This window comes from Solanum verrucosum, unplaced genomic scaffold (assembly GCF_900185275.1).
Source record: "Solanum verrucosum unplaced genomic scaffold, falcon-dt-bn FXZP01000009.1, whole genome shotgun sequence".
In the NCBI taxonomy this organism is placed as follows: domain Eukaryota; kingdom Viridiplantae; phylum Streptophyta; class Magnoliopsida; order Solanales; family Solanaceae; genus Solanum; species Solanum verrucosum.
This window is the reverse complement of record NW_026020231.1, coordinates 5,077,575-5,103,496: the sequence shown is the minus strand read 5'-3', so window position 1 is coordinate 5,103,496 and position 25,922 is coordinate 5,077,575. Positions and strand designations below refer to the sequence as shown.

Genomic DNA, 25,922 nt, shown 5'->3' with positions numbered 1-25,922 from the left:
GGATCTTCCTCTCAACAGTGCTTTTCGAGGCTCCACTCTCCCCCCTGAATAAGTAAGGCCCCGTTAAGCCTGGGCGAAGATGGGGATAAAGAGTAAGGATTGAAGCCCCCTTAGCTCTGCCAGGCACTGGACAGGGGTTAGCTCTGTAAATGTGTAGAGCCAAGTGTAGTGTGGTGTAGTAGTAGGCACTTCTAGGCCCCTTCCCGGCTACACATTAATAAGGACTATACTTTGCGATTCAATAAATGACCTACGACTGTTCATCCACCAAACATTTGTGTGACCCAAAATTATCAGATATAAGAAATAAAATGTCATTTGTTTATGTTGTGCTAAGATTTTTACTCCTTACCTTCACATATTCCCCTCAATTGACTATCGATGAACCTTGGCTTTGGCTTTCACGTGACTAGATATTTTTTCAAATTTAGATACGTATCTGCTTTGAGTCAACGAATATACATTATACGTAGTTTTTGTTTGGTAAATAAGAACTTCTCTAAGTATTAGCACTAAGCCAGTGCAACAGGAGTAATTACTAAGTCATCATATATTGATAGTACCAAACTTAGTTATACATGGGTGAACCAACTACATTATTCTAGAGGCATTTCGAAACAATGACTCCTGGCTATGAGATTATGATATAAGCTAACTCTTAGATTTTGTACTTCCATTCTACGTTTCCAGATATTTGACTTTTTTCTTGCTGCCATGGGTTATCTGAAAAGGGGGTAAACCAAATGGAACCAACAAACAGCGGTACAACATTGTGTAGGAGACGACACAAAAGGTGAGGGCTCAACCATAAGATAGCAGATATATAATAGACTTCAACTTCCAAAACATTATGCCTTCCACAGATAAACTATTTCACAGCTAACATGATCAATTCACGGCATCCACAGCTATATTCTTTGTGACTGTCCTAGAGGCTACGAAAGTTGCAAATTCTTTTGTATGGGCGTATTTCACATACCGGGATAAAACTTCAACTATACACGATACCGTTCATTACACGAGGAAGTCATTTATTAATCAATCAAAATCGCAAATATAATATTCTGTTATGCAAAATTACTACCAACCTTCAGAATCTTCAGTTACAGGCAACTCATCTTGGTTGACATCCTCTAAAGGCAGATATGGAGATGCAAAAAATCCATGACTGAGTATCCCAGATTCTCTGTGTTCTCCACATACCTGCATAGGCAATATTCTTTTAATAAACCATGGAATATATAATGTCAACAGTAAGTGAAAACTTCAGAATTAATTTAGCTTAGAAAACAGAAGGAGACTGGGCAGGCTGAATGAGCACAAAGAAACAGCCAAAAAGATAAACAACTTACTTCACAATTGCCAACATCCTCGACATTGATCATTGTACAATTGACACAGAACCACTTCAGAACTTCTATTTGCTTTTCTGATGGTTCCCAGTCACTGTCATCATCATCCTCGTCAAAATTATACCGAGCATTATACATATCTTCCAAGGTCATATCACTTTCGTGCTTAGCACTTTTCTGAAGTTGACAACAAAGTTATAATAAGGAATCATCAGATGCACACCTTCAAAATCAGTGAAATATACAAAATGAACTAATAGCAGCTCCCTCACAGTTATAGCAGCTGGATCAGCGTTCAAACCGGAGATCCCATCTGAGTCTCTAGTACAAAGTTGTGACACCTCCACAGATTGTCCATCATTATGACAAGTATAATCACAAACAACTGCGGAGCCAACCCCGTCTAATCTTCCATTTAAATCTTGACATAGAACAACTTCCGATTGATTTGGAAGATTGGTTTCAGTCTTTCCACCAGTTAAATAGCTCATGTTAGATGATTCTGAGATCTCATTGCCTTCAGAACTAGTAACACATTTTTGCACTAAGATCATTTCTCCACAATGATCACAATCATCTATGTCAAATATCAAATACTAATTAGTAGCCATAAAGTTTGGACAAAAACTTCTGATTTTACGAACTGCAAAGGCCAAAGCAGTCCTCTCTTCCTCTATTACACTTTAGTGTGTCCTTCACTATAACACTAATGTGACGCTACAAAGTGTTCTATAAATATCACTGTTACCTATCTAAAAAATAAGTGTTTAATACGTTTGTTTAATTCCAAAAGCTAGATCTATGTAGAGATAAGGGTTGAAATTGTGGTAGGTTCAAAATCATAGAAATATCTGAAAGAGAAGAGAACTGAGATAAACACTTCTTCTTTTTCTTGATAAGTTATATCCAAAGCAAGTATGTTGCATATGGATGTAGTAAAAGCTGTAGAGATTGAAGTATTATTTTAATTTTTGGTTCCTTATTGATTATTAAGATTGAGTTGATAGACATGTGTCACTGTATGAGCAATAGAGCGCGTGAGATGAATGAGCAACTAGATTCCAAAGCCAGACCAAAGAATATAAAAATTAATGCACGAATAGAAAGGACCACATGCAGGTTTTTAGGTAAACGGAGGGCTGCTAAAATAGAGGCGCATACAAGAGAACCAGCTGGACAAACAATTTTCTTTTCCAAATAAAACCATAGAAAACCAACATTCTGTCTGTATAGGTTCCTTAGCCTGCTGCCAAAACCAAAAATGCACATCCACTTCATTCTGAAAGCGTTACTTTACACCTTAATGTTCTTTATCCTCATACCACATGCCTTCTTGCCAGTTATCAATGCTATTTACTTCACCAAATGGAAGCCTTTTTATTTACATATATATTATGAATAATATACTACGAATGAAAAGGAAACAAACTAAATAGCTTGTTTTACTTTTCAGTTATGCGCACGCACATTTTCTCCTAATATTTAGATAACCGCGTATGTTTTATCCTAATGTGATTCAAGAAAAAAAAGATGACTTTATACCTCTAGTTAGTTACATGTATTGCCACTTTCTTTTTTTAATGACAAGGGAAACCCACAGCCCCTACCCTTTGGGTGCACACAAGGTAAACATGATCAGCTTTATTGAAGTTGTTAGAACTAATTACTTTCCTTTTTAGACATCTTTAACATTCTCAATGTTATTTTCAAGATTTCCTTCAAGTAATATCAGCAATTGAATGCCCAGTAACACTAAATTCACATAATACATACATTCAACTCACATAATATTGTGCTCCTAACAACCGAACTATATGGTATTCACTTTAGACCTATAGTTAGATTATTCCAATAAAATAGGAATAATTTCATAAACCTCCTCCAGGTTAGACTTCATAACACCACCCTACCTTATGGTTTACAATATTATGCTCACCTCTTTTTTTGACTTTTTGAAACAATTATTTAATTTAATGATTGCAAAATCAAATTACTAAAAATATGACCAATTTGTCGTTTTCTATATTCTTTTAATTAACTAATAACTAATAACTGAATTTCTATAGATAAAAAAAGAAAACTAATATGAAGCTCATAATTCTTTTTCCGCAACATTTGTATTGGATAAAACTCCATGTTTTTCCTTTATGAATATTTCCTCCACCTCATATCCAATCAAAATAAGTAGCACAACCAAGAAGTAAAAGAAGACAAACACATAAACAAAAATCAACAACATGAAGCAACAGAGAAAGGATAGATTGGTGCACATAAAAGTCACAACTAATGGAAGATTTTAATCAACAATACCTTTAGCAATTGAGACTTTTCTAGTTGTTTCAATTTGCAACAAACATCACCATTGACTAATGCTAAAGAGTTGAAAGGACATCAATGGATTTCTTTGGTTTCAAACTAGAAAAGATAGAAAGCACACTACTAATCGCTAATTTTATGTAGTTGAACTTGCCGTTAGAAATTTAAATATATTAGCGAATCTAATAACTTTCTTTAGTTGACAAGCATAAAATTTAGAATTATGGCACTGACTTCAACGAAGATGCAGACTGAAGTTGTTGAGAGAAAAGAATTGCATAGGAAGGATATGGTATTAGTTTTCTTTCTGTTCTATAGTAATTTTATTAGTAAACTAAAAGAGTGTAAGAAAGGAAAAGTTGGTAAGATTGTGAAACTATCCCTAAAAATGCTTAGGCCTTCTGTAAATTACATCCAAAATGAACAAGGTACGATTTAACCCCTGTTCCAACTCAATACGAATCTTTAGATAGACAACGCCTGGAGACTTAACCAATTCTTGGTTCTAAGAGGCTTGACTACTTCTTAGCTCTAAGGAAATGCCAAAGTTTAATAACAAACAAATCTACGATTTTAGCTTTTACTAATCTAGTAGAACCGGGAAAGGAAGCATCTCCCAAGTTAGCCAGTGCAATGTAGTTGCAGGAAGGGGAGAAATACCAACTATGAGGTCAAAATATATGCACCAGTAACGGTAACAGCTATGATGAAGATAAATACCTGTTGTAATCAGACCAAAGGCATGTGATTTGGAGCTGAAGAACTGTAAATTTGTGTCTCGTCTCAGCGTTTCTGTGACGGAGGACGAGAGAGGGTTTGTTCGGCGAGGAAGATGAACAGTTCACTGGAGCGACGTTTTCCTTTATGACGTAATAAATTGGAAGGCTATTTTCTAGGGCATTTTCCGTTTTGTTTTATTTCAAGAAAAAAAAAAGGACATGGGTTCGAATCGGCCCATTGTTTAACTAAAAAAAAACTAGAAAATACACTTCGCCTCGCGAACTTCATAAGAGGGACTAGATAGCCAAGCCAGTGCTAATTGGTTCAAGAATATATTATATTTTTTATTTATTAAATACAATTTATAACACTTTTTAACGTAATTTGCAAATATGTAAATTATTGCAAATAACTTTACTTTCTTTTTTTCAATTTATGTGACACGTATATAATATTTAGAGAGTCAATCAAAAAAAAATTTGACCGTATATTTTTATATCTCATGGGTTCAATTACTTCTTCTATTCTTATTTATGTGATAGATAGAATTTAAAAGGTCAATAGGAATGTTCTTTAACAGCAAATTTTTAATTTTTAAAATTATTTATGTTTTAACTTATAGTTAAGTTATAATATTGGGCCGTAACTTAAAAATATAATTATTGGGAATGTCTTATTAATTCAAATAAACACATATCAATGATGACGTGTGCGATTCTGGAGCTCCTACTATTGTATAAGGCATTCAAATAGACTAAAATTATGACGAAATTATCAAATTATATATGTAAGCATGTGGGGTGAACTGGGTCTTATCAGCTCCTATATTTTTTTTATAGTATTGTATATCTTTTTCACTAATTATCTGATATTAAACCAAATTATGTGCATAAACACATTTATATTAGACACAAAAAAGAATTTTAATGTCATCTAAATTTTCGTCGTCTCTCAAGTCTCAATTTGTTTATAAGTGGTTGGATTTTTTTCACTTCATTATGTATAGCACATTTTCTCTTCTTTTTACATTGAAATATTATTTGCATTTAATATACACAAGGGCATAGACTCCGTTATTTATTGTGTATGAGACGTGAAACGATGAGGACCGATTTGGATCTAAAAGAATCAAATAATTAAGTTCAAGGTGTTAAGATCCTTGCTTAATATATAGGGTAAATAATAACAAAAAATAATAATTTTAGCAAGTAATGAAACACTAGCATAGTTTTAGGCTTAAGTCATATGCAACCCCTTAAAGTTGTCCGCATATTTCACTTAGACACTTTAAATTAGACTTGTACCTATTGAACACTTTGACCTTAAGAAATATATACCTATTTAACATAAAATGACATTCAGTTAAAATATTAAGATGCGTGTATTTGTAACGCTTGTACATAATAAACATACCAATAAAATAATGACACGTGGCATTGGGTCCAACTTTTTAAAAAGATCTATTTAAATAATCCAAAATGTTTTTTTAAGAAAATAAAATTTATTCTTTTGAATTACCCTCCCCCACCCTGCGTCTTCTTCTTCAAAACCCATATCCCCTCTTCCATCGCCCTTCTATCGGCGCCGACGCGGGCACCGGCAGCCCAGCAAACCATCATCCGACCTCTTCCTTCTCCTCCATTAATCAACTCACATCTTTTATTTCCTCCATCGAATCTTACTCCTTTCATCAGCGTCGGCAATACACCATCCACCCAAGCTAAATACCTATTCTTTTTCATTTTAATAGCATCAAAACCTTCTATTTATTGTCTTTATCTTCTTCCCATCTATAATTATTTATCACAATTATAACAGATAATAACAAACTTTTATCTGAAAAAATTAATTCATATTTATTTCACCGGATTAAATAGAGTTTTGCTGGAATATTGAATATACAGATCTACATAAAAAATAATAAAAAGGGAAAAAGCAGAAGAAGAATTGGAGATGGTGAGAGAAATAGATAGGTGGAGGGGGTGGGGTGTGTGTAGAAAAGATTATGGAAATGGTAGGTGAGAATGGGAAAGAGAGCGGGGAAGAAGACTTCCTTTTCAAAAGAAATTATTTTTTAACTTTTTTATTAATTTTTGTATATAAGTTAGTAAAAAAAGAAAAAAAATATTATTTTCAATAGTTTTATGCGTCCAAAGAGAGTGTAGTACATGTTTTTTGACATGTCAGCATTTTGTGTCTAATAGGAATGACTTTTAAACAAATAAAATTTTCAATAGGAACAAAGATAAGTTGAGGTGTTCAAATGAAATATGTGGACAACTTTAAGGGGCCACATATGACTTAAGCCATAGTTTTAAGTATGTAATTGACAATTTCACTATATTTTAGTTGTATTTCCTTTGTGAAAACACAATATTGAAAAAAAAATACCAAACTAAAAAGGTCGTACTTCTCACCTACTATTAAAAATCCATTCATGTATGTTCTTGGTGTTACAAAAGTGGCTTGAATATGTCCTTGCTCTTTAACTCCATCCTTTTTAACTAAAATGACATATCAACTCATCTCACCAACTTTTATTCATCACTATCTAAAGTCACACCCAATTCCTGGGTGTTTTCGGTTTTCATGGAAAATACTTTCTTCAGAAACAAGTGAATTTCTTACTCAGTTCTCAAGAATGAAGACACCAATTTATATCGGTTCCACTTAGAGAATTCAAAGAACAAGATGCTTTTCTTCAGAGGAAATAAATTAAGCTGTCAATCTCAGGATACTTTTCAATCTAGAAATAGAGGGTATAAACTTCGTAAGTGATCCTGAATGAATAGTCAAAATGAGGAGCATGATGTTTGTAATCTAATTAGAAGGGGAGAGTAAGTGGTTTGTAGACACCCAAACTGCATAATCAAAGCGTCAGTGGTGGAAATCTGCACCATTTATACCTCCATTTCCCAATAAGATGCTTGTTCTCACAGTTTTTATAATAACAAACACATCGGTAGGTACACTTTGACAACCATGTTTTTTGCTCTCAGGCGGCATCACACAACAACAACGGGAGTCTGCACAAGTAATCTCCAAATTATCTGCACATAGTACACAGACAACAGTCATCCATCTCTTAATATAATCAATGAATTGCATTCTAAAGCAAGATCTTCCATAAATAATTCATGAATCCAGGGGATTATATAGATTTGTAATTGGCAAGGAAAAACCAAATAGAGCACATGGAGAATCACATTGTCTTTTGCTGCCAATAAGCTTCCCCGTAGACATCTATAACTACACAATAAGGATAATTTTGTCTAGTATTTGGTAATATTCGCTCTTAAAATCTGATAAGCTGTGAACTAGATTTGACATCAAATATCCTACTACTAGAGTCCCAATCACCTAACCAAGCTTAATTTACCCGACAAGTATAAACACAGTGGGAACTGAACAATCATGTAATATTCAACATCATTCTCAGGTGGATACTACATGTTATTTTCAAGTCTTCTGCAAGTATTTTTCCCTAATCACTCTTTTAAGTTAATGCCTCTTAAAATACATCTCGAGTTTTGATAATGGTAAAATTTAAAAAATGAAATATTATTCACAAGAAAAGAAAGACCCTTGATTTTTTTTTTTGAAAAGGTATTAGTTCCATTTCACTAGCAGTGTATTTTCCCGCCTACACCATGCCTTTATTTATGCCCCTTTCAAATGGGATAGAAGATTGATAAAGTGAGAGAGTTTCAATGGCAACGCAGCAGGGAAAAAAGACTTTCAGTTTAGTGAAATAGAGCACAATCATTGAAAGGAAGGAAGAGGAAAGTCTACTCAGGCTTAATAGAGAGATCTCATTGTAGCTCAAGAAAGAATTAGAATGAACGGCGCAAGGAGAGTAGTTCTTACTTCGAACTTTGGCCTTTTAACACAGAATGCGGTGGTGATGTTAGAAAGCTACCGTTTTGGCATGACAACTGGCTTAGTCATTCCCCTTCAAGAGACAGACTCTGTAACGACCCATTAGGTCGTTTTTAGTACTAGAGTTTCTTATTTCATAAATGACTTCCGATATATTCTAAATGGGTATTTCTGACTATTCGTAACTACAATTATATAATTAATGGGGTAATTCTAATAAAATAGCATTGAAATTAGTAGTGGACCACTTTCACTATTTTTATAATTAATCATGTATAATAATTAGGGTCGTAATAATTTGTAGAAAAGAAAAGAGAGAAACTTAGCGACCGGGAGAGGAAAAGAACGAGAATTTGGTAAATCAATACGCCCCTAAATCTTCGTTTTATGTATATGGGTTGGATAATATTAATATATTAGATAGGAGAGAAGGTAATTGCCGATGTGGATTTGAATTGATGCACTGCAATGTGTTACTACTATGTCTTTGATCAATATGTTGACGGCTATCAGTTGAATGATGATTGCCATTAGATAATTCAATCATTTGGATTGAGTTATGTAGTATATCATTCATTGTAAATAGTTTAGGTTTGGCAGACCGTGTTTCTGTAACTAGGTGATTTCAATATTATTATCATATTATAAATTAAAGTTTTGATATATTGAGATAGATAATTAAATATTAAGGGTATTGTATTATATGAATTCCATTAAAGTTATGTTATTTGGACGAATTGAGACTTAACCCTAGGCTTGAATATTTAGGAACGAATGAGACTTGATATATTAGTTGGTATCAAAATTTAAGAATTTGATTATAGATTTGGATGAGTTTTTGAGTCTAGGCTAAATATATAGTAATATGGATGTCTACGGACTCATTTGCTTATGAATATTGTATACTTGATAGATTAGAAATGTTCTGAGGCATCAAGGAAAGAAAAAAATTGGGGAATTAGCTTGCTTTACTTCGATAAAGGTAGGTTATGGTTTATTCTATGTGATAGAGAGACTCTTAATAGTGATTGATAGTCATCGAGTAATTCTGTGAAATTTTCTATGTACGTAATTGTTGTGGTTTAGATGATTCATGTGTTGTTTGTGATTGATGTGTAATCCCAAGACCGCGAAATCCATAATCTTGAACTTATTTTATTGAAGTGATGCCTTGAATAAAGAAGGCTTGGTAAAAGTGTTAAGTGATGAAAATAATGATGAGTTAACTATCGTGACACCTCAGGGCACCCGATCCAACAACATAGTTAACTCATCATTTTTTCATCACTTTCCACTTCATTAACACTATTTAGCCAAATCTTCTTTATTCAAGGCATCACTTTAATAGAATAAGTTCAATCTTATGGATTTCATGGTCTTGAGATTACAGATTAATCACAAACAACACATGATCATCCAAACCACAACAATTAAGTATATAGAAAATTTCATAGAATTACTCAATGACTATCAATCACTATTAAGAGTCTCTCTATCACATAGAATAAATCATAACCTACATTCACTGAAGAACCGAAGTCAAGCAAGCTAATTCCCCAATGCTTTTCCTTTCCTCAATGCATCAGAATGTTTCGAATCTATCAAGTATACAATATTCATAGGTAAACGAGTTCGTAGACATCCAAATTACTATATATCTAGCCTAAACTAAAAACTCACCCAAATCCATAATCAAATTTCTAGATTTTGATATCAACTAATATATCAAGTCTCATTCGTTCATAAATATTCAAGCCTAGGGTTAAGTCTCAATTCATCCAAATAACATAACTCTAATGGAATTCATATAATACAACAGATATCTCACTATATCAAAACTTATTTTATAATATGATAACAAAAATAATAATATTTAAAAATTGAAATCACCTAGTTACAGAAACACGGTCTGCCTAACCTAAACTATTTATAAAGAATGGTAAAGTACTTTTCTACAGATTATTTACTACCCTAATTATTATACATGACGAATTATAAAAGTGGTGAAAGTGACCCACTACTAATTTCAATGCTATTTTCTTTTGACCACAAACTAAATTAATTATTATAATCACCCCATTAATTATATAATTGTAGTTACGAATAGTCCAAAATATAAGTATTATTTTATGTTGATTAGAATGTGGAATAAAAATATATGCATTAGCTAGCACGCCCTTAATGTTGAATAATACAATCTTACCAGTTTCAAAATTAAAAAAAATGTGCATTAGCGCTGTAGATAGTAACTATTTAATGACAACAATATTCTTTCAAAGTAATTAATTAATTAATGTATAATAATCTCTAAACTATTAATCACCGAAAAACAATCCCTTCATTAATAATTTACCTTATAAACAATTCATGCATTATAATCTCCACAAAAAAATATTTATACCACAGTGGACGTTGAGATTGCAAATGTATGAAACTACTGGTTAGCCAAGCTGGAAATTTGTCAATTTGGACGATCAAAATGGATTGAATCAATAAATGAGTCATTGTCCAATCTAACCCAAAAATTTGTTGGATTAAGATGGGTTAGATAAAAATATGATAAAAAATGGGTCTTAACAAAACCTGCCCAACTCCTACCATTATTTAATTTGATTGTATATTTTTTTAATCAAGCAAAGAGTTTCATTAATAAAACAAAGGTCAACTCGTCATATATAAGAGTTATACCAAAAAAGGAGAACCTACAAATAAAAATATAAGGGATCGTTTGATAGGGTGTATAAGAACAATGATGAATAGAGTGTATTAGTAACGTTTGAATTAGTTATGCTAAGATTATTTTTTATGCAATATTTGATTTTGTGTATTAAAAATAAAATGCATTCCAAAATAATACTTCTTATTTAAACTTTAACTATCTCCACCTGCAACTTAATTGTCAGCTTCTACTCCTTACATATGTTCATCTAGAGGTATTTGTGAGGCATGGTGTATAATTTTATACATTAGAATTCATTTTTTTCTTGCTCGTCCAATGCTTGTAATTCATTATAGAGATCTTTCAATGCCTCAAAAGCCATTTGATTTGCCCTAAGCATATTCACGATGGTCAATAATTTTCTCTTTACTTGTGGAACCATAGGAACATGGTTTTCCACTTAGTGAAAAGAGCATAACACCAGCATCTGCTCTGGCCCGAGTTGCAAGTTTATATACATTATGGAACAAGGTATTTTGTTCTTTTTGAAAAACTAAAAATGTTGCTTTCCTAAACTTAATCAACGTTGTTTCAATCTTTTGCTTACTATTTCTAGTCCTATTTTCTATTGCAAAAAAAATAATTAAAAAAGAAAAAAAGATGTTTTTTTAAGAATAGTTCAGGACTAGTTCAACAAAAAATATCTTATTTTCTTCTTTAATTATTTCCTTTTACGTTGGAAAACATGACAAAAAGGGATAAGCAAAAGACTAAAATAAAGTTGATAAGAGTCTCAGTAAGCACACAATGTTAGTTTGTCAAAAAGAATAAAATATTGTATTCCACAAGCAAATAAGATTGCAGCTCAAACTGGAGCGGAAGCTGGTGATATGCTCTTTTCACCAAGTGAAAAGTCATTTTCCTATGGTTCCACAAGTATAGAAGAAATAATTGAAAAAAATTCAAAATGAAACTAGAGGATCGCCAACGCGATTATGCTTAGAGAAAATCAAATGGCTTCGAGGCATTTGAAGATCTTCGTAAAGAATAACAAGCACCAAACGAGAAAGAATGAAGCGAATACTAATGTTCAAGATTATGAATCTTGGTTCAGAAACACCTCCAAATAAACACATGGAGGAGCAGAAGTTGACAATAAAGCTGCAGGTTGAGAAACTTAAAAAAAAAAGTGTTATTATGACCGAGCATCCCAAGTTTGATTTAAATTTTGCCCCTAAGATGGAAGAGTATGAGAGTTCTTGAACTCATAATTATTATGAAGTTGGTAATTAGAGTTCTTGAAACTGGAGTTACACTTGGAGAAGAGTTTACCAGCGATCGAGCTTTCTAAGATAGTACATTCTTTCTTTTGTTATTAAGTCACATGTTGTTGGTCTTCAATCATCAATTTGTACGAGGTTTAAAACAACAAAATAGAAGGTTATGGAGTACTTATATATTTATGACAAATTTTTGTTTGTTTCCTCTTTAGTATTTAATGATGTTTTGTGTTGTCTAGATTAGTAAATTAATGAAGCCTCTTACTGAACTAGTGAATAATGTGGAAGTGATGGATCAACGAGAGCACTCATTAATGTTCTTCAATGTTCCAACTCTAGGGAGATTGGTGCATTACATTTAACACCAAAACTAGCTCTCGGTGGGTGAGATGGTGGAATCTGTTGTAATATGAGTTTATAAGACATCCATTAACAATAGTATTATTTTATGTTGATTAGAATGTGAAATAAAAATATGTGCATTAGCAATGTAGATAATAACTATTCAAACACAAAAATATTTTTTCAAAGTAATTAATTAATGTATAAAAATTTCTAAACAATTAATCACCGAATAACAATCCCTCCATAATTAAGTTACTTCATAAACAATCCATGCATTACAATCTCCACATAAAAATATCTCTACCATAGTGGACGTTGAGGTTGCAATTGTATGAAAATACTGGTTAGCCAAGCTGGCAAATTGGACAGAATTTGGCAGGTTAAAATGGATTGAATCAATAAATGATTCTTTGTCCAATCTAACCCAAAAATTTGTTGGATTGATATGGGCTAGATAAATATATGATAAACAATGGGTCATAATACAACCCGCCCAACTCTTACCATTATTTAATTTGTTCATTCAAGCAAAGAGTTCCATAATAAAACAAATGTCAACTTGTTGTATACAAGAGTTATACCAAAAAAATTGACTTGGTAAAAAAAGAACTTCATAACCTTCAATTTTGTGGTCTAAAATCTCGTATAAATGGATGAGTCGATAACAAAAACAAAGATTGACCAAATTAGGAGATTGGTAAGGTATCCTCCAATTTCAAAATCCATGATAATTATAAGCTTAAAAGCTCTCCTCTTTTGGTTCAAAGACAACAATTAAATCAAATTTGATATGCTCGGACAAAATAGCACATCTTTATTTCTTCTTTATCATTCTCCACCTACAACTTAATGGCCAACTTCTACTCCTCCATGTATTTATCATGAGGTGTTTCTCAGCCAGGGTGTATAATCTTATACATAAGTAATCATTTCTCTCATTAAATGTTTGTAATTCTTTACAAAGATCTTCTAGTGCCTCAAAGCCATTTGATTTGCCCTAAGCATTAATCATGTTGGCGAGCCTCTACTTACACTTTTAAAAACTTATAAATTATTTTTCTATACTTGTGAAAGCATAAGAACGTGGTTTTCCACAAGTATAGAATAAATAATTGATAAATTTTTCAAAATGAAACAAGAGAATCGCCAACGTGATTATGTTGAGGGCAAATCAAATGACTTTGAGGCATTGGATCTCCATAAAGATTTAGAAGCATGGAACAAGAAAGAAAACGAACGAATACTTATGTATAAGGTTATGCACCTCGACTCAGAAATACCTTAAATAAACACACGGAGGAGCAGAAGCCGGCAATAAAGTTGCGGGTAGGGAAAGTTCTAGAAGAAACAAAAACTGCTACTTTGATCGAGCATGTCAAGTTTGATTTCAATGTTGCCCATGAGCCAGATGAGGAGGAGTAATTATCATGGAGTTGGTAATTGGAATGTAGGTATTAACTACTTAAATGCAAAACCACGCCACTAAAATAAGTAATTCATGTATAACAATTCGTATAAATGGATGAGTTAGTAATAAAAACAAAGATTGACCTAATTAGAAGATTCGATCATTGGTAAGGTATCCTCCAATTTCAAGAACATCAACTACCAAATCAATGTTAATTATAAGCTGAACAACTCTCTTCTTCTGGCTCAAAGACAACAATTAAATCAAATTTGAGATGCTCGACCAAAATAGCACCACCTTATTTCTTCTTTATCATTCTCTACCTGCAACTTAATGGCCACCTTCTACTCCTCCATGTATTTATCATGAGGTGTTTCTGAGCCAGGGTGTATAATCTTATACATTAGTATTCATTTTTTACATTAAAGGTTTGTAATTCTTTACAAAGATCTTCTGTGCCTCAAAGCCATCTGATTTACCATAAGCATAATCATGTTGGAGATCCTTTACTTTCACTTTTAAAAATTTATCAATTATTTCTTCTATACTTGTGGAAAACATGGGTTTTCCACAAGTATAGAAGAAATAATTGATAAATTTTTCAAAATAAAACTAGAGAATTGTCAACGTGATTATGTTGAGGGAAAATCAAATGGTTTTGAGGCATTGGAAGATCTCCATAAAGATTTAGAAGCATGGAACGAGAAAGAAAACAAACGAATACTAATATGTAAGGTTATGCACCTCGGCTCAAATATACCTCCAGATAAACGCGTGGAGGAGCAAAAGCTAGCAATAAAGTTGCGGGTAGGGGAAGTTCTAGAGGAAACAAAAAGTGCTACTTTGATCGAGCATTTCAAGTTTGATTTAAATGTTGCCCCTGAGCCAGAAAAGGGGGAGAGTTCTTGAACTCATAATTATCATGGAGTTGGTAATTGGAGTTCTTGAAATTGGAGTTATGCTTGGAGAAGACTTAACCAGTGATTGAATCTTTTAATATGATCAATTCTTTTCTTTGTTTTAAGTCGGTTGTTAATAATATTCAATCATCCACTTATACGAAGGTTTAGACCACAAAATAGAAGGTTTTGGAGTTCTTATGAAATTAAGTATGTTTTTTTGTTTGTTTCATCTTTAATATTTATGATATTATGAGTTGTCTAAATTAGTTGAAGCCTTTTCTAAACTAGTGAACAATGAAAGTGATGGATCAAAGAGAACACTCATTCACTCATTAAGGTTCTATCATGGTTCCAACTCTAGGGAGATTGGTGCATATACATGTTACACCTGAGCTAGCTCTCTATGAGATGGTGGAATCTTTTGTATTGGGATTATAAAACATCCATTAACGGTTAGTATTATTTTGTTGATTAGAATTGGAATAAGAATATATGCATTAGCAATGTAGATAGTAACTATTTAAAGACAAAAACATTCTTTCAAAGTAATTAATTAATTAATGTAAAACAATCTCTAAACTATTAATCACGAAATAACAATCTCTTTATTATTAATTTACCTCATAAGCAATCCATGCATTACAATCTCCATATAAAAAATTATCTCTACCATAGTGGACGTTAAGCTTGCAAATGTATGAAACTACTAGTTAGCTAAACTGGCATATTGTTAATTTGGACTAAATTTAGCCGGTCAAGATGGATTGAATCAATTAAATGGGTCAGTGTCCAATCCAACCAAAAAATTTACTGTATTGTGATGGGTTGGATAAAAATATGATAAATAATGGGTCATAACACAACCTGCCAAACTATTACCATTAAAGTAATTTGTTTGTTTATTTTTTATTTTTTTTAATCAAGCAAAAAGTTCCATTGATAAAACAAGGTCAACTTGTCGTATACAAGAGTTATGCCAAAAAAGAGGAACCTACAAACAAAAATATAAAGGGTCGTTTGATATGGGGTACAAGAATAATGATGAGTAGAGTGTATTAGTAATGCTTGCATTAGTTATGACTTATGCATGCATTATTTTTCTTCTAATGCACTCTAACATCTTTCTCGGTCTTTCTAACCAACCTTTATAATTGAAATAAAATTAAACAACTAGTCACTTCCGAAGCATTTCAAAATAATGACTCCTGACTATGAGATTATATTATATAAGCAATCTCTTAAATGTTGGACTTCCAATCTACATATCCAGATATTTGACCTTTTCTAGCTGTCATGGGTTATCTGAAAAGGGGTAAACCAAATGGAACAAAGAAACAGGGGTACCACATTGGGTAGGAGACAACACAAAAGGTGAGGATTTAACCATAAGATAGCAGATACATAATAATGGACTTCAACTTCCAAAACATTATGCCTTGCACCAGTATACTAATGTCAAAACTAACATGATCAATTGACAGTCATCCACACTGATATTCCTTGTGACTATCCTAGGGGTAAAGGAAGTTTTTCATATTGGCATATTTCGCATAACGGGATATAACTTCAACTATACAAGATAAAGTTCATTGCCTGAAAAAGTCATTTATTAATCAATCAAAATTCAAAAGCGCAAATATAATCTCTAGTTATGTAAAATTACTACCAACCTTCAGATTTCCAGTTACATCAACTAATCTTGGTTGACATCTTCTACAGGCAGATATGGAGATGCAAAAAAAATCATGCCTAAGTAACCCAGATTCACTGTGTTCTCCGCATACCTAAATAGGCAGTATTCTATTAATAAACCGTGGAATAGATAATGTCAACAATAAGTGAAATGTTCCGAATTAATTAAGCTTAGAAAACAGAAGGGGATTGGGCATGCTAAACGAGCACAAAGAGAATAGCTGAAAAGATAAACAACTTACTTCACAATTGCCAACATCCTCGACATTGATCATGATACAATTGACACAAGCACTGCAGAACTTCTATTTGCCTTTCTGATGGTTCTCGGTCACTGTCGTCATCATCATCCTTAAAAATTATACTAAGCATTGTACATATCCTCCGAGTTCTTACACTTTCGCACTTAGCACTTTTCTGAAGTTGATAACAGAGTTACAGCAAGGTATAATCAGATGCACACCTTCAAAATCAGTGAAATATACAAAATGAACAAATAGCAGCTCCCTCAATGCTGTAGCATCTTGATCAGCTTTCAAACCAGAGATCCCATCTTAGTCTCTTGTACAAAGTTGTAACACCTCCAAAATCGTCCATCATTATGACAGGTATAATCACAAACATCTGCTGAGCCAACCCCATCCAAACTTCCATTTAAATCTTGACAAAAAATAACTTCCAATTGATTTGGAAGATTGGTTTCAGATTTTCCACCAGTTAAATTGCTCATTTTAGATGCTTCTGAGACCTCATTGCCTTCAAAATTAGTGACACATTTTTGCACTGAGATCATATCTCCACAACGATCACAATCACCTGTGACAATTATCAAATACTAATTAGTAGCCACGAAGTTTAGACAAAAACTTCTAATTTTACAGACTGCAAATGCCAAAGCAGTCATCTTTCCTGTATTACACTTTAATGTGTCATTCCCTATAACACTAATGTGCTGCTACAAAGTGTTCTATAAATATCACTGTTATCTTTATCAAAATAAGTGTTTAATACGTTTGTGTTTAATTCCACACCCTCGGGTGCACTTGGAATGTACTTTCTCAAATTTGACTTATTCTTTCTCTGGCTCCTATTTTAGTGTAAACTCAATTCCTAAATTAGCAATGTAGGTTTTAACTACTTAAATGCAAAACCACTCCACTAAAATAAGTAATTAATGTATAACAATTCGTATAAATGGATGAGATAATAATAAAAACAAAGATTGACCAAATTTGAAGATTCGATCATTGGTAAGGTATTCTCCAATTTCAAGAACACCAACTACCAAATCTATGTTAATTATAAGTTGAACAGCTCTCCTCTTCTGGCTCAAAGACTACAATTAAATCAAATTTGAGATGTTCGACCAAAATAGCACCTCCTTATTTCTTCTTTATCATTCTCCACCTGCAACTTAATGGCCAGCTTCTACTGCTCCATATATTGCTCCTCCATATATTTATCATGAGGTGTTTCTGAACCAGAGTGTATAATCTAATACATTAGTATTCGTTTTTCTCATTAAATGTTTGTAATTCTTCACAAAGATCTCCAGTGCCTCAAAGCCATCTAATTTGCCCTAAGCATAATCATGTTGGCGATCCTCTACTTTCACTTTGAAAATTTATCAATTATTTCTTCTATATACTTGTGAAAAACACATGGTTTTCGTGTTTTCCACAAGTATAGAAGAAATAATTGATAAATTTTTCAAAATGAAACTAGAGAATCGTCAACGTGATTATGTTGAGGGAAAATCAAATGGCTTTAAGGCATTGGAAGATCTCCATAAAGATTTAAAAGCATGGAACGAGAAAGAAAACAAACGAATACTAATGTATAAGGTTATGCACCCCGGCTCTGAAATACTCCAGATAAACACATGGAGGAGCAAAAGTTGGCAATAAAGTTGCGGGTAGGGGAATTCTAGAAGAAACAAAAAGTGCTACTTTAATCGAGCATTTCAAGTTTGATTTAAATGTTGCCCCTGAACCAGAAAAAAGGGAGAGTTCTTGAAATAATTATCATGGAGTTGGTAATTGGATTTCTTGAAATTGGAGTTATGCTTGGAGAAGACTTAACCAATGATCGAATCTTTTAATATGATCAATTCTTGTCTTTGTTATTAAGTCAGTTGTCGTTAATTTTCAGTCATTCAGTTATACGAAGGTTTAGACCACAAAATAGAAGGTTTTGGAGTTTTTATGAAATCAAGTAAGTTTTTTTGTTTGTTTCATCTTTAATATTTATGATATTATGAGTTGTCTAAATTAGTTGAAGCCTTTTCTAAACTAGTGAACAATGAAAGTGATGGGTCAAAGAGAACACTCATTCACTCATTAAGGTTCTATCATGGTTCCAACTCTAGGGAGATTGGTGCATATACATGTTACACCTGAGCTAGCTCTCTATGAGATGGTGGAATCTTTTGTATTGGGATTATAAAACATCCATTAACGGTTAGTATTATTTTGTTGATTAGAATGTGGAATAAAAATATATGCATTAGCAATGTAGATAGTAACTATTTAAAGACAAAAACATTCTTTCAAAGTAATTAATTAATGTATAACAACCTCTAAACTATTAATCACTCAATAACAATCTCTTTATTATTAATTTACCTCATAAGCAATCCATGCATTACAATCTCCACATAAAAAATTATCTCTACCATAGTGGACGTTGAGCTTGCAAATGTATGAAACTACTAGTTAGCTAAAATGGCAAATTGTTAATTTGGACTAAATTTGGCCGGTCAAAATGGATTGAATCAATTAAATGGGTCAATGTCCAATCCAACCAAAAAATTTATTGGATTGCGATAGGTTGGATAAAAATATGATGAATAATGGGTAGTTACCATTATAAAAATAAAATGATAAATAATGGGTCATAACACAACCTGCCCAACTATTACAATTATGTAATTTGTTTGTTTATTTTTTACTTTTTTTAATCAAGCAAAAAGTTTCATTGATAAAACAAGGTCAACTTGTCGTATACAAGAGTTATACCAAAAAAGAGGAACCTACAAACAAAAATATAAAGGGTCATTTGATATGGGGTATAAGAATAATGATGAGTAGAGTGTATTAGTAATGCTTGCATTATTTTTTTTCTAATGCACTCTAACATCTTTCTCGGTCTTTCTAACCAACCTTTACAATTGAAATAAAATAAACAACTAGTCACTTCCAGAAGTATTTCAAAACAATGACTCCTGACTATGAGATTATATTTATAAGCTAACTCTTAGATTTTGGACTTCCATTCTACATATCCAGATATTTGACCTTTCTTAGCAGTCATGGGTTATCTGAAAAGGGGGTAAACCAAATGGAACCAAGAAATAGGGGTACCACATTGGAGAGGAGACAACACAAAAGGTGAGGGCTCAACCATAAGATAGCAGATACATAATGGACTTGAACTTCCAAAACATTATGCCTTGCACCAGTAAACTAATGTCAAAACTAACATGATCAATTGACAATCATCCACACTGATATTCCTTGTGACTATCCTAGGGGCAAGGGAAGTCTTCCATATTGGCATATTTCGCATAACGGGATAAAACTTCAACTATACAAGATAAAGTTCATTGCACAAAAAAATCATTTATTAATCAATCAAAAGCGCAAATATAATGTCCTGTTATGTAAATTACTACCAACCTCCAGATTTCCAGTTACAGCAACTCATCTTGGTTGACATCTTCTACAGGCAGATATGGAGATGCAAAAAAATCCATGCCTGAGTATCCCAGATTCATTGTGTTCTCCGCATACCTGAATAGGCAGTATTCTATTAATAAACCGTGGAATATATAATGTCAACAATAAGTGAAAACTTCCGAATTAATTTAGCTTAAAAAACAGAAGGGAACTGGGCATGCTAAACGAGCACAAAGAGAATAGCCGAAAAGATAAACAACTTACTTCACAATTGTCAACATCCTCGACATTGATCACGGTACGATTGACACATAACCACTGCAGAACTTCTATTTGCCTTTCTGATGGTTCTCGGTCACTGTCATCATCATCCTCGTTAAAATTATACTAAGCATTGTACATATCCTCCAAGGTCTTACACTTTCGCACTTAGCACTTTTCTGAAGTTGATAACAAAGTTACAGCAAGGTATAATCAGATGCACACCTTCAAAATCAGTGAAATATACAAAATGAACGAATATCAGCACCCTGAGTGCTGTAGCAGCTTGATCAGTGTTCAAACCGGAGATCCCATCTTAGTATCTTGTACAAAGTTGTGACACCTCCCCAAATCGTCCATCATTATGACAAGTATAATCACAAACATCTGCTGAGCCAACCCCATCCAAACTTCCATTTAAATCTTGACAAAAAATAACTTTCAATTGATTTGGAAGATTGGTTTCAGTTTTTTCACCAGTTAAAATGCTCATTTTAGATGCTTCTGAGACCTCATTGCCTTCAAAATTAATAACACATTTTTGCACTGAGATCATATCTCCACAACGATCACAATCACCTGTAACAATTATCAAATACTAATTAGTAGCCACGAAGTTTAGACAAAAACTTCTAATTTTACAGACTGCAAAGGCAAAAGCAGTCATCTTTCCTGTATTACACTTTAGTGTGTCATTCCCTATAACACTAATGTGATGCTACAAAGTGTTCTATAAATATCACTGTTACCTTTATCAAAATAAGTGTTTAATACGTTTGTGTTTAATTCCACACCCTTGGGTGCCCTTGGAATGTACTTTCTCAAATTCGACTTACTCATTTTCTGGCTCCTATTTTGTGTAAACTCAATTACTAAATTAGCAATGTAGGTATTAACTACTTAAATGCAAGACCACTCCACTAAAATAAGTAATTCATGTATAACAATTGTTAAAATGTTTATGACCACATGCATCCAAAGGTGTGGCCTTGTGGTCAATGAAGTGGTTGAAAACCATGAGGTCTCAGGTTGAAAACTACAAAAAAACACTAGGTCATTCTTCTCATTTGTCCTAGCCTTGGTCGACAAAGTTACCTGGTACTTGTTGTTTGTGGGAGGTGGCAAGTATCTCGTGAAATTAGTCGAGGTGCACAAAAGTTAACCCGGACACCACACTCATCAAAAAAAATATTTTATTAGCAACCACATAACAACCCCTTTATTCTATGGATTACAATCTCTGCATAACTAATATTTCCATTTATAGTGGTGCATATTTGTGACACTCATTTAATATTTTCATATTATGTAAATATGTTGTGAGATTACCATGAATAATGGTATCTTTTATTTTTTTGATAAGGAACTAATGGTATCTTTTATTTATTGCATTGCAGTTGCATAGTAATAGAGCCGACTGTAATCTAAAGATAAATGAAAATAGCAATTCTTTGATTACTTGGCATATATAATGTTGTTGAAATAGGTAACTTTGTAATATATCACAAAACAGTAACAGGTTGTACTAAAACCATTTACAAATGTTACCTTTTCTACTTTTTTTCAGTCTATGTTGTGTCTAAAGATCAATTGTAGATACAGTGTCGAATAATTGATTACACCAAAAAACATAACAATAATATGCAGTTTAAATCTATATTTATTAAGATATAGTAGGTATTTTTCCCAGTAAGGTAACAACTACGACGGAGATGAATACCTGTTGTAATCAGACCAAATGCGTCCGCGCGATTTGGATCACTTGCTGCAATGGAATTGGAATAGTCTCAAACACAAAACGAAGAAATTTCTGCTAATTGTGTCGCGTCTCACCGTGTTTGTGTACTGTGGACTGTGGACTGGTGGACTGATGGACTGTCGACGGTGGGAGTTTGCTAGCCGAGGTAGATGAACAGGTCCCTGGAGCGGCGTTTTCCTTTATGACGTAATTAATTGGAAAGAAATTTTCTAGGGTTTTTTCGTTTTATTATTTTATTTCATGACAGAAAAATGGACATGGATTTGGAATGGGCCCACTGTTTTTCCTAAAAATCACTTTGCCTCGCGACCTTCCTCCTTGTATGAAGCCCTTGTCAATACAAGCCCATCATATATTATTGTTTTTATTTTAATTTATATGATACAAATAAAATTTTGAAAGTCAATTAAATTTTTTATTTGTTGGCAAGTATAAAAAATTCACAAATACATAAATTATTATGAATGTATTTTTAATTATTGGAATGTCTTTACTTCCTCCTTTTCAATTTATGAAATTTGGAGAGTTAGTATTTTTTTTAACATACTTTTTTTTTACAGCACGTACTCAATGTATGATACTCTTTCTATCCCAATTAATGCTATACAGTATACATATATAATTTTGATAGTCAATACAATTTTCTTTGATCGTAACTTTTATTATTTTATAAATTATTTTAAATTGTTAATTAAAGTGAGTTATAGTAATTTTAACGTAATTTGCAAATATAAAAAGTATTGGAAATGTCTATTCAATTTTTGGAAATGTCTTTACTACCTTGTCAAAGATTACGTGGCTCATATGATATTTGAAGAGTCAATTAATTTTTTTTTATCGTAATTATCTATATGTCACGGATCCAATATATTTTACTCTCTTTATCTCTTTCCAAAGATTCTTATTTAAATTAAGAATTTTATTTTGTAGCAACCCTTTCTCTGCAAGTAAAGTCCGTACTACATTAGAGCCGTCAAATAGGCTTAGCCCATGGGGACCGCCTCACCCAACCCTTTATTAGGGTAGGGTTGGGATAGAAATTTTTCAAGTCGATTTAAAACTAGGGCTTATAATCCCGTTCCGTATAAGCCCTTGACCCTTGAGGCTTGATCGGGGACGGGTCAGGATCGGCTCATGGGCCAAAGCTATTCATTTAAGGGTATCTTATAGAAAGTTCACTAGTGTATAAACTAATTACTTAGATGCATGCTATGTTGTAATAGTATGAATTTTACCAGATTTTGGTGTGTCCAAATACATGTATCTCAGTATATATGGACTCAAAATTAGGTATAATTTTTCTATATACACTTTATCCAAGTGGATTCACATGTGTCTAGGATACATTGACAAATCCCACTCCCTCGCCTCCCTCCGATATCGTTCATTACTCTCTTATCACGCTCACGTATCTGGGATACATCACACCAAATACATGCATCTCGCGAATCTAATATCCTAGATACATGCTAATCACATTAGATTTTTTGCTAGTGATATTGAAACAACAACATTGTTTGTCATATTTGATTTGAAAATCTTCTCATTTCTTGATGTCATAGAATTTTAAGTTTGAAAAAAAAAGAAAAAAGGGCTAGACTGCCCCAGCCCGCGACCCTTCTAGGGTAAGGTTGGGTTGGGCTAGGTTGAACATTTCCAAGCCCTTCCAAATGAAAAAAATCGATCCACCCTAGCCCCTCAAATTCCTTGACCCGCGAGACTTGGACCAGGTGGGACTGAGCTAACCCTTTTTGACAACTCTAACTACATCATTATCTTCGACATGAACTTCATTTGGGATAGTTGGGCGTGTAACCACGAACTTATTCCTACAAATGTTAACACGCTAACGTTAATTAGCAATTAACTTCAGCTAGAATTTGCCAACAAAAATAAGTTGGCCCTTCTGATAAATATCTAACGAATTTGCGTTCTAAGTGATTTGTCATTGTTTAGTGCTGGTAGATTGCGATTTAGAACGTGATTTCTCGCTGTTGGCACAAACTCAATATTATAAAATTGCAATTTGGAATATGATTTCTCGTTGTTTGGTACTCGATTGTAACACAAATCCAATATTGTAAAAGTTGGAATTATTATATTTAATTAATTTAAAAGCCCATTTGACTTAACTTTAAAAAAAGAAGCTCTTTGAAAATAGTTTTTAGAAAGTTAAACTTAAGTAGCTTTTGAGTTGAAAAATGGAAGTGGATGAATACCTACTTTTAAATTTTTTTAAGTCATTTAAAATTTATTTCAAGTTATTTTTACTTTATCAAACACTCCCAAAAATTTAAAATGATCTAAAAGTAGATTTGACCACCTTTTTAGTCAATTCAAACTCTTAAGCAAACGTTTAGATTGGTGGACTTTTGGTCTTTAAATGCTTTTTATTTATATTATTCCACATTTATTGACTTACACAAACTTGTAGAGGTAAATGTTTACTTTCTCGGCAACTCATGATGAGTCGGGCATGGTTCAAGTGACACAACAGCGTGCAACATTAGTCGCATTGTTTAGGTCAGTAACCAAACTTTATCAACTTTCATTGTCTCACAAGGTTAAACCAAAAATAAATATTAATCATAATTATGCTTCCCCTGCTTTACTAACTTTAGGAGCAGAGCACTAATATTAGTGGAGAAATTGATGCATGTAAGTGATTGCCAAATCAGATAACAAAAACATCAGATATTAATTGTTGCATATTATATACCTACATTACGTACAAAATATCACGCTCTGGAATGTAGTGTGGCTACCAGATGTACTTTTAATATATCCATCGAAGTATCATGCTTTTGGATGCGAAGTGTAACATTCACTGATTCACATACATGCGAGGGTAAATAATATACATACATAGAAGCCAAACCTGATGTATTCTTCGTGAATCTTCGACAAAAAAAAGTAGAATTAAGGTCATTTAAGCGTGAAGCGGTAATATATTTCAGTAGGAAGCACAATCATTCCACCTTTCTTTACCCAGATGTAAATCCAGCTCTCATTCACATTACACCAAGAAGGTCAAAAGTATATATTTAGCAACAGTAGTTGGAAAGCAGAATAGCAAAATCCAATCAATAAACAACATCAAACCACTTCCTACAATACAATAACAAATCTCCTAATTGGTATGGAAGTGTTCTATACAAAAAGCTCTTGATATTCTCCTCGTAATTTAATAGTTTCTCAGGGCAAACCTCAAGGAAATCCTAAAGCAAATTATGAATCCTTAAAGCTTTAGTACTCATAAAAATAAAAAAAAGGACCGACTTATATCCATATACTGAGGAAAGGTCTCGATTTTGTAACTTTTAACATACAATGTATGAATATTCATTATCTTTCCGAATTTTATTCAACTCCTCATTAGTCCCAATAAATGTAGGCATCAAGTCTCTAGCGGAGCATTCCAAGTTCCGAAATTTTTCACATAGTAATTAAGAAGGGAGTACAAAGGCAGGACAAAACCAGCAATCAACTTGTAACCATTCTTAGGGTTGGTTCATTATTTTATTCCTTGTTCAATTTGGACCAATGATAATACATCCTTATCAATGTAGGATTCTCATCTACCAATGCCAACATAAAAAAGATATCCACCTATTCAATTTCTAAGCCCTAAATACCAAGACATTGGCAACAAATTAGGTTAGCAGTATTAAC

General features: G+C 32.9%; 1 protein-coding gene across 4 annotated transcripts in view; it reads right to left on the bottom strand.

Moving 5' to 3' along the window:
- LOC125832137 (histone deacetylase 15) overlaps positions 1 to 22,252 on the bottom strand; it is a 29,275-nt gene extending 7,023 nt beyond the window's left edge. The window contains exons 1-4 of one of the 4 annotated variants that reach the window (XM_049511281.1): positions 22,212 to 22,252; positions 1,625 to 1,929; positions 1,353 to 1,529; positions 1,089 to 1,203 (exon numbers count right to left, since the gene is read on the bottom strand). In XM_049511281.1, the coding sequence (XP_049367238.1) occupies positions 1,089 to 1,203; positions 1,353 to 1,529; positions 1,625 to 1,906 (574 nt within the window). In that variant the 5' untranslated portion in view covers positions 1,907 to 1,929; positions 22,212 to 22,252. Of the gene's footprint in view, positions 1 to 1,088; positions 1,204 to 1,352; positions 1,530 to 1,624; positions 1,930 to 4,388; positions 4,411 to 16,795; positions 16,823 to 22,211 lie in introns of those variants that run through there. The other 3 variants (XM_049511280.1, XM_049511282.1, XM_049511283.1) reach the window with 3 other exon arrangements.
- Positions 22,253 to 25,922: the final 3,670 nt, after the last annotated feature.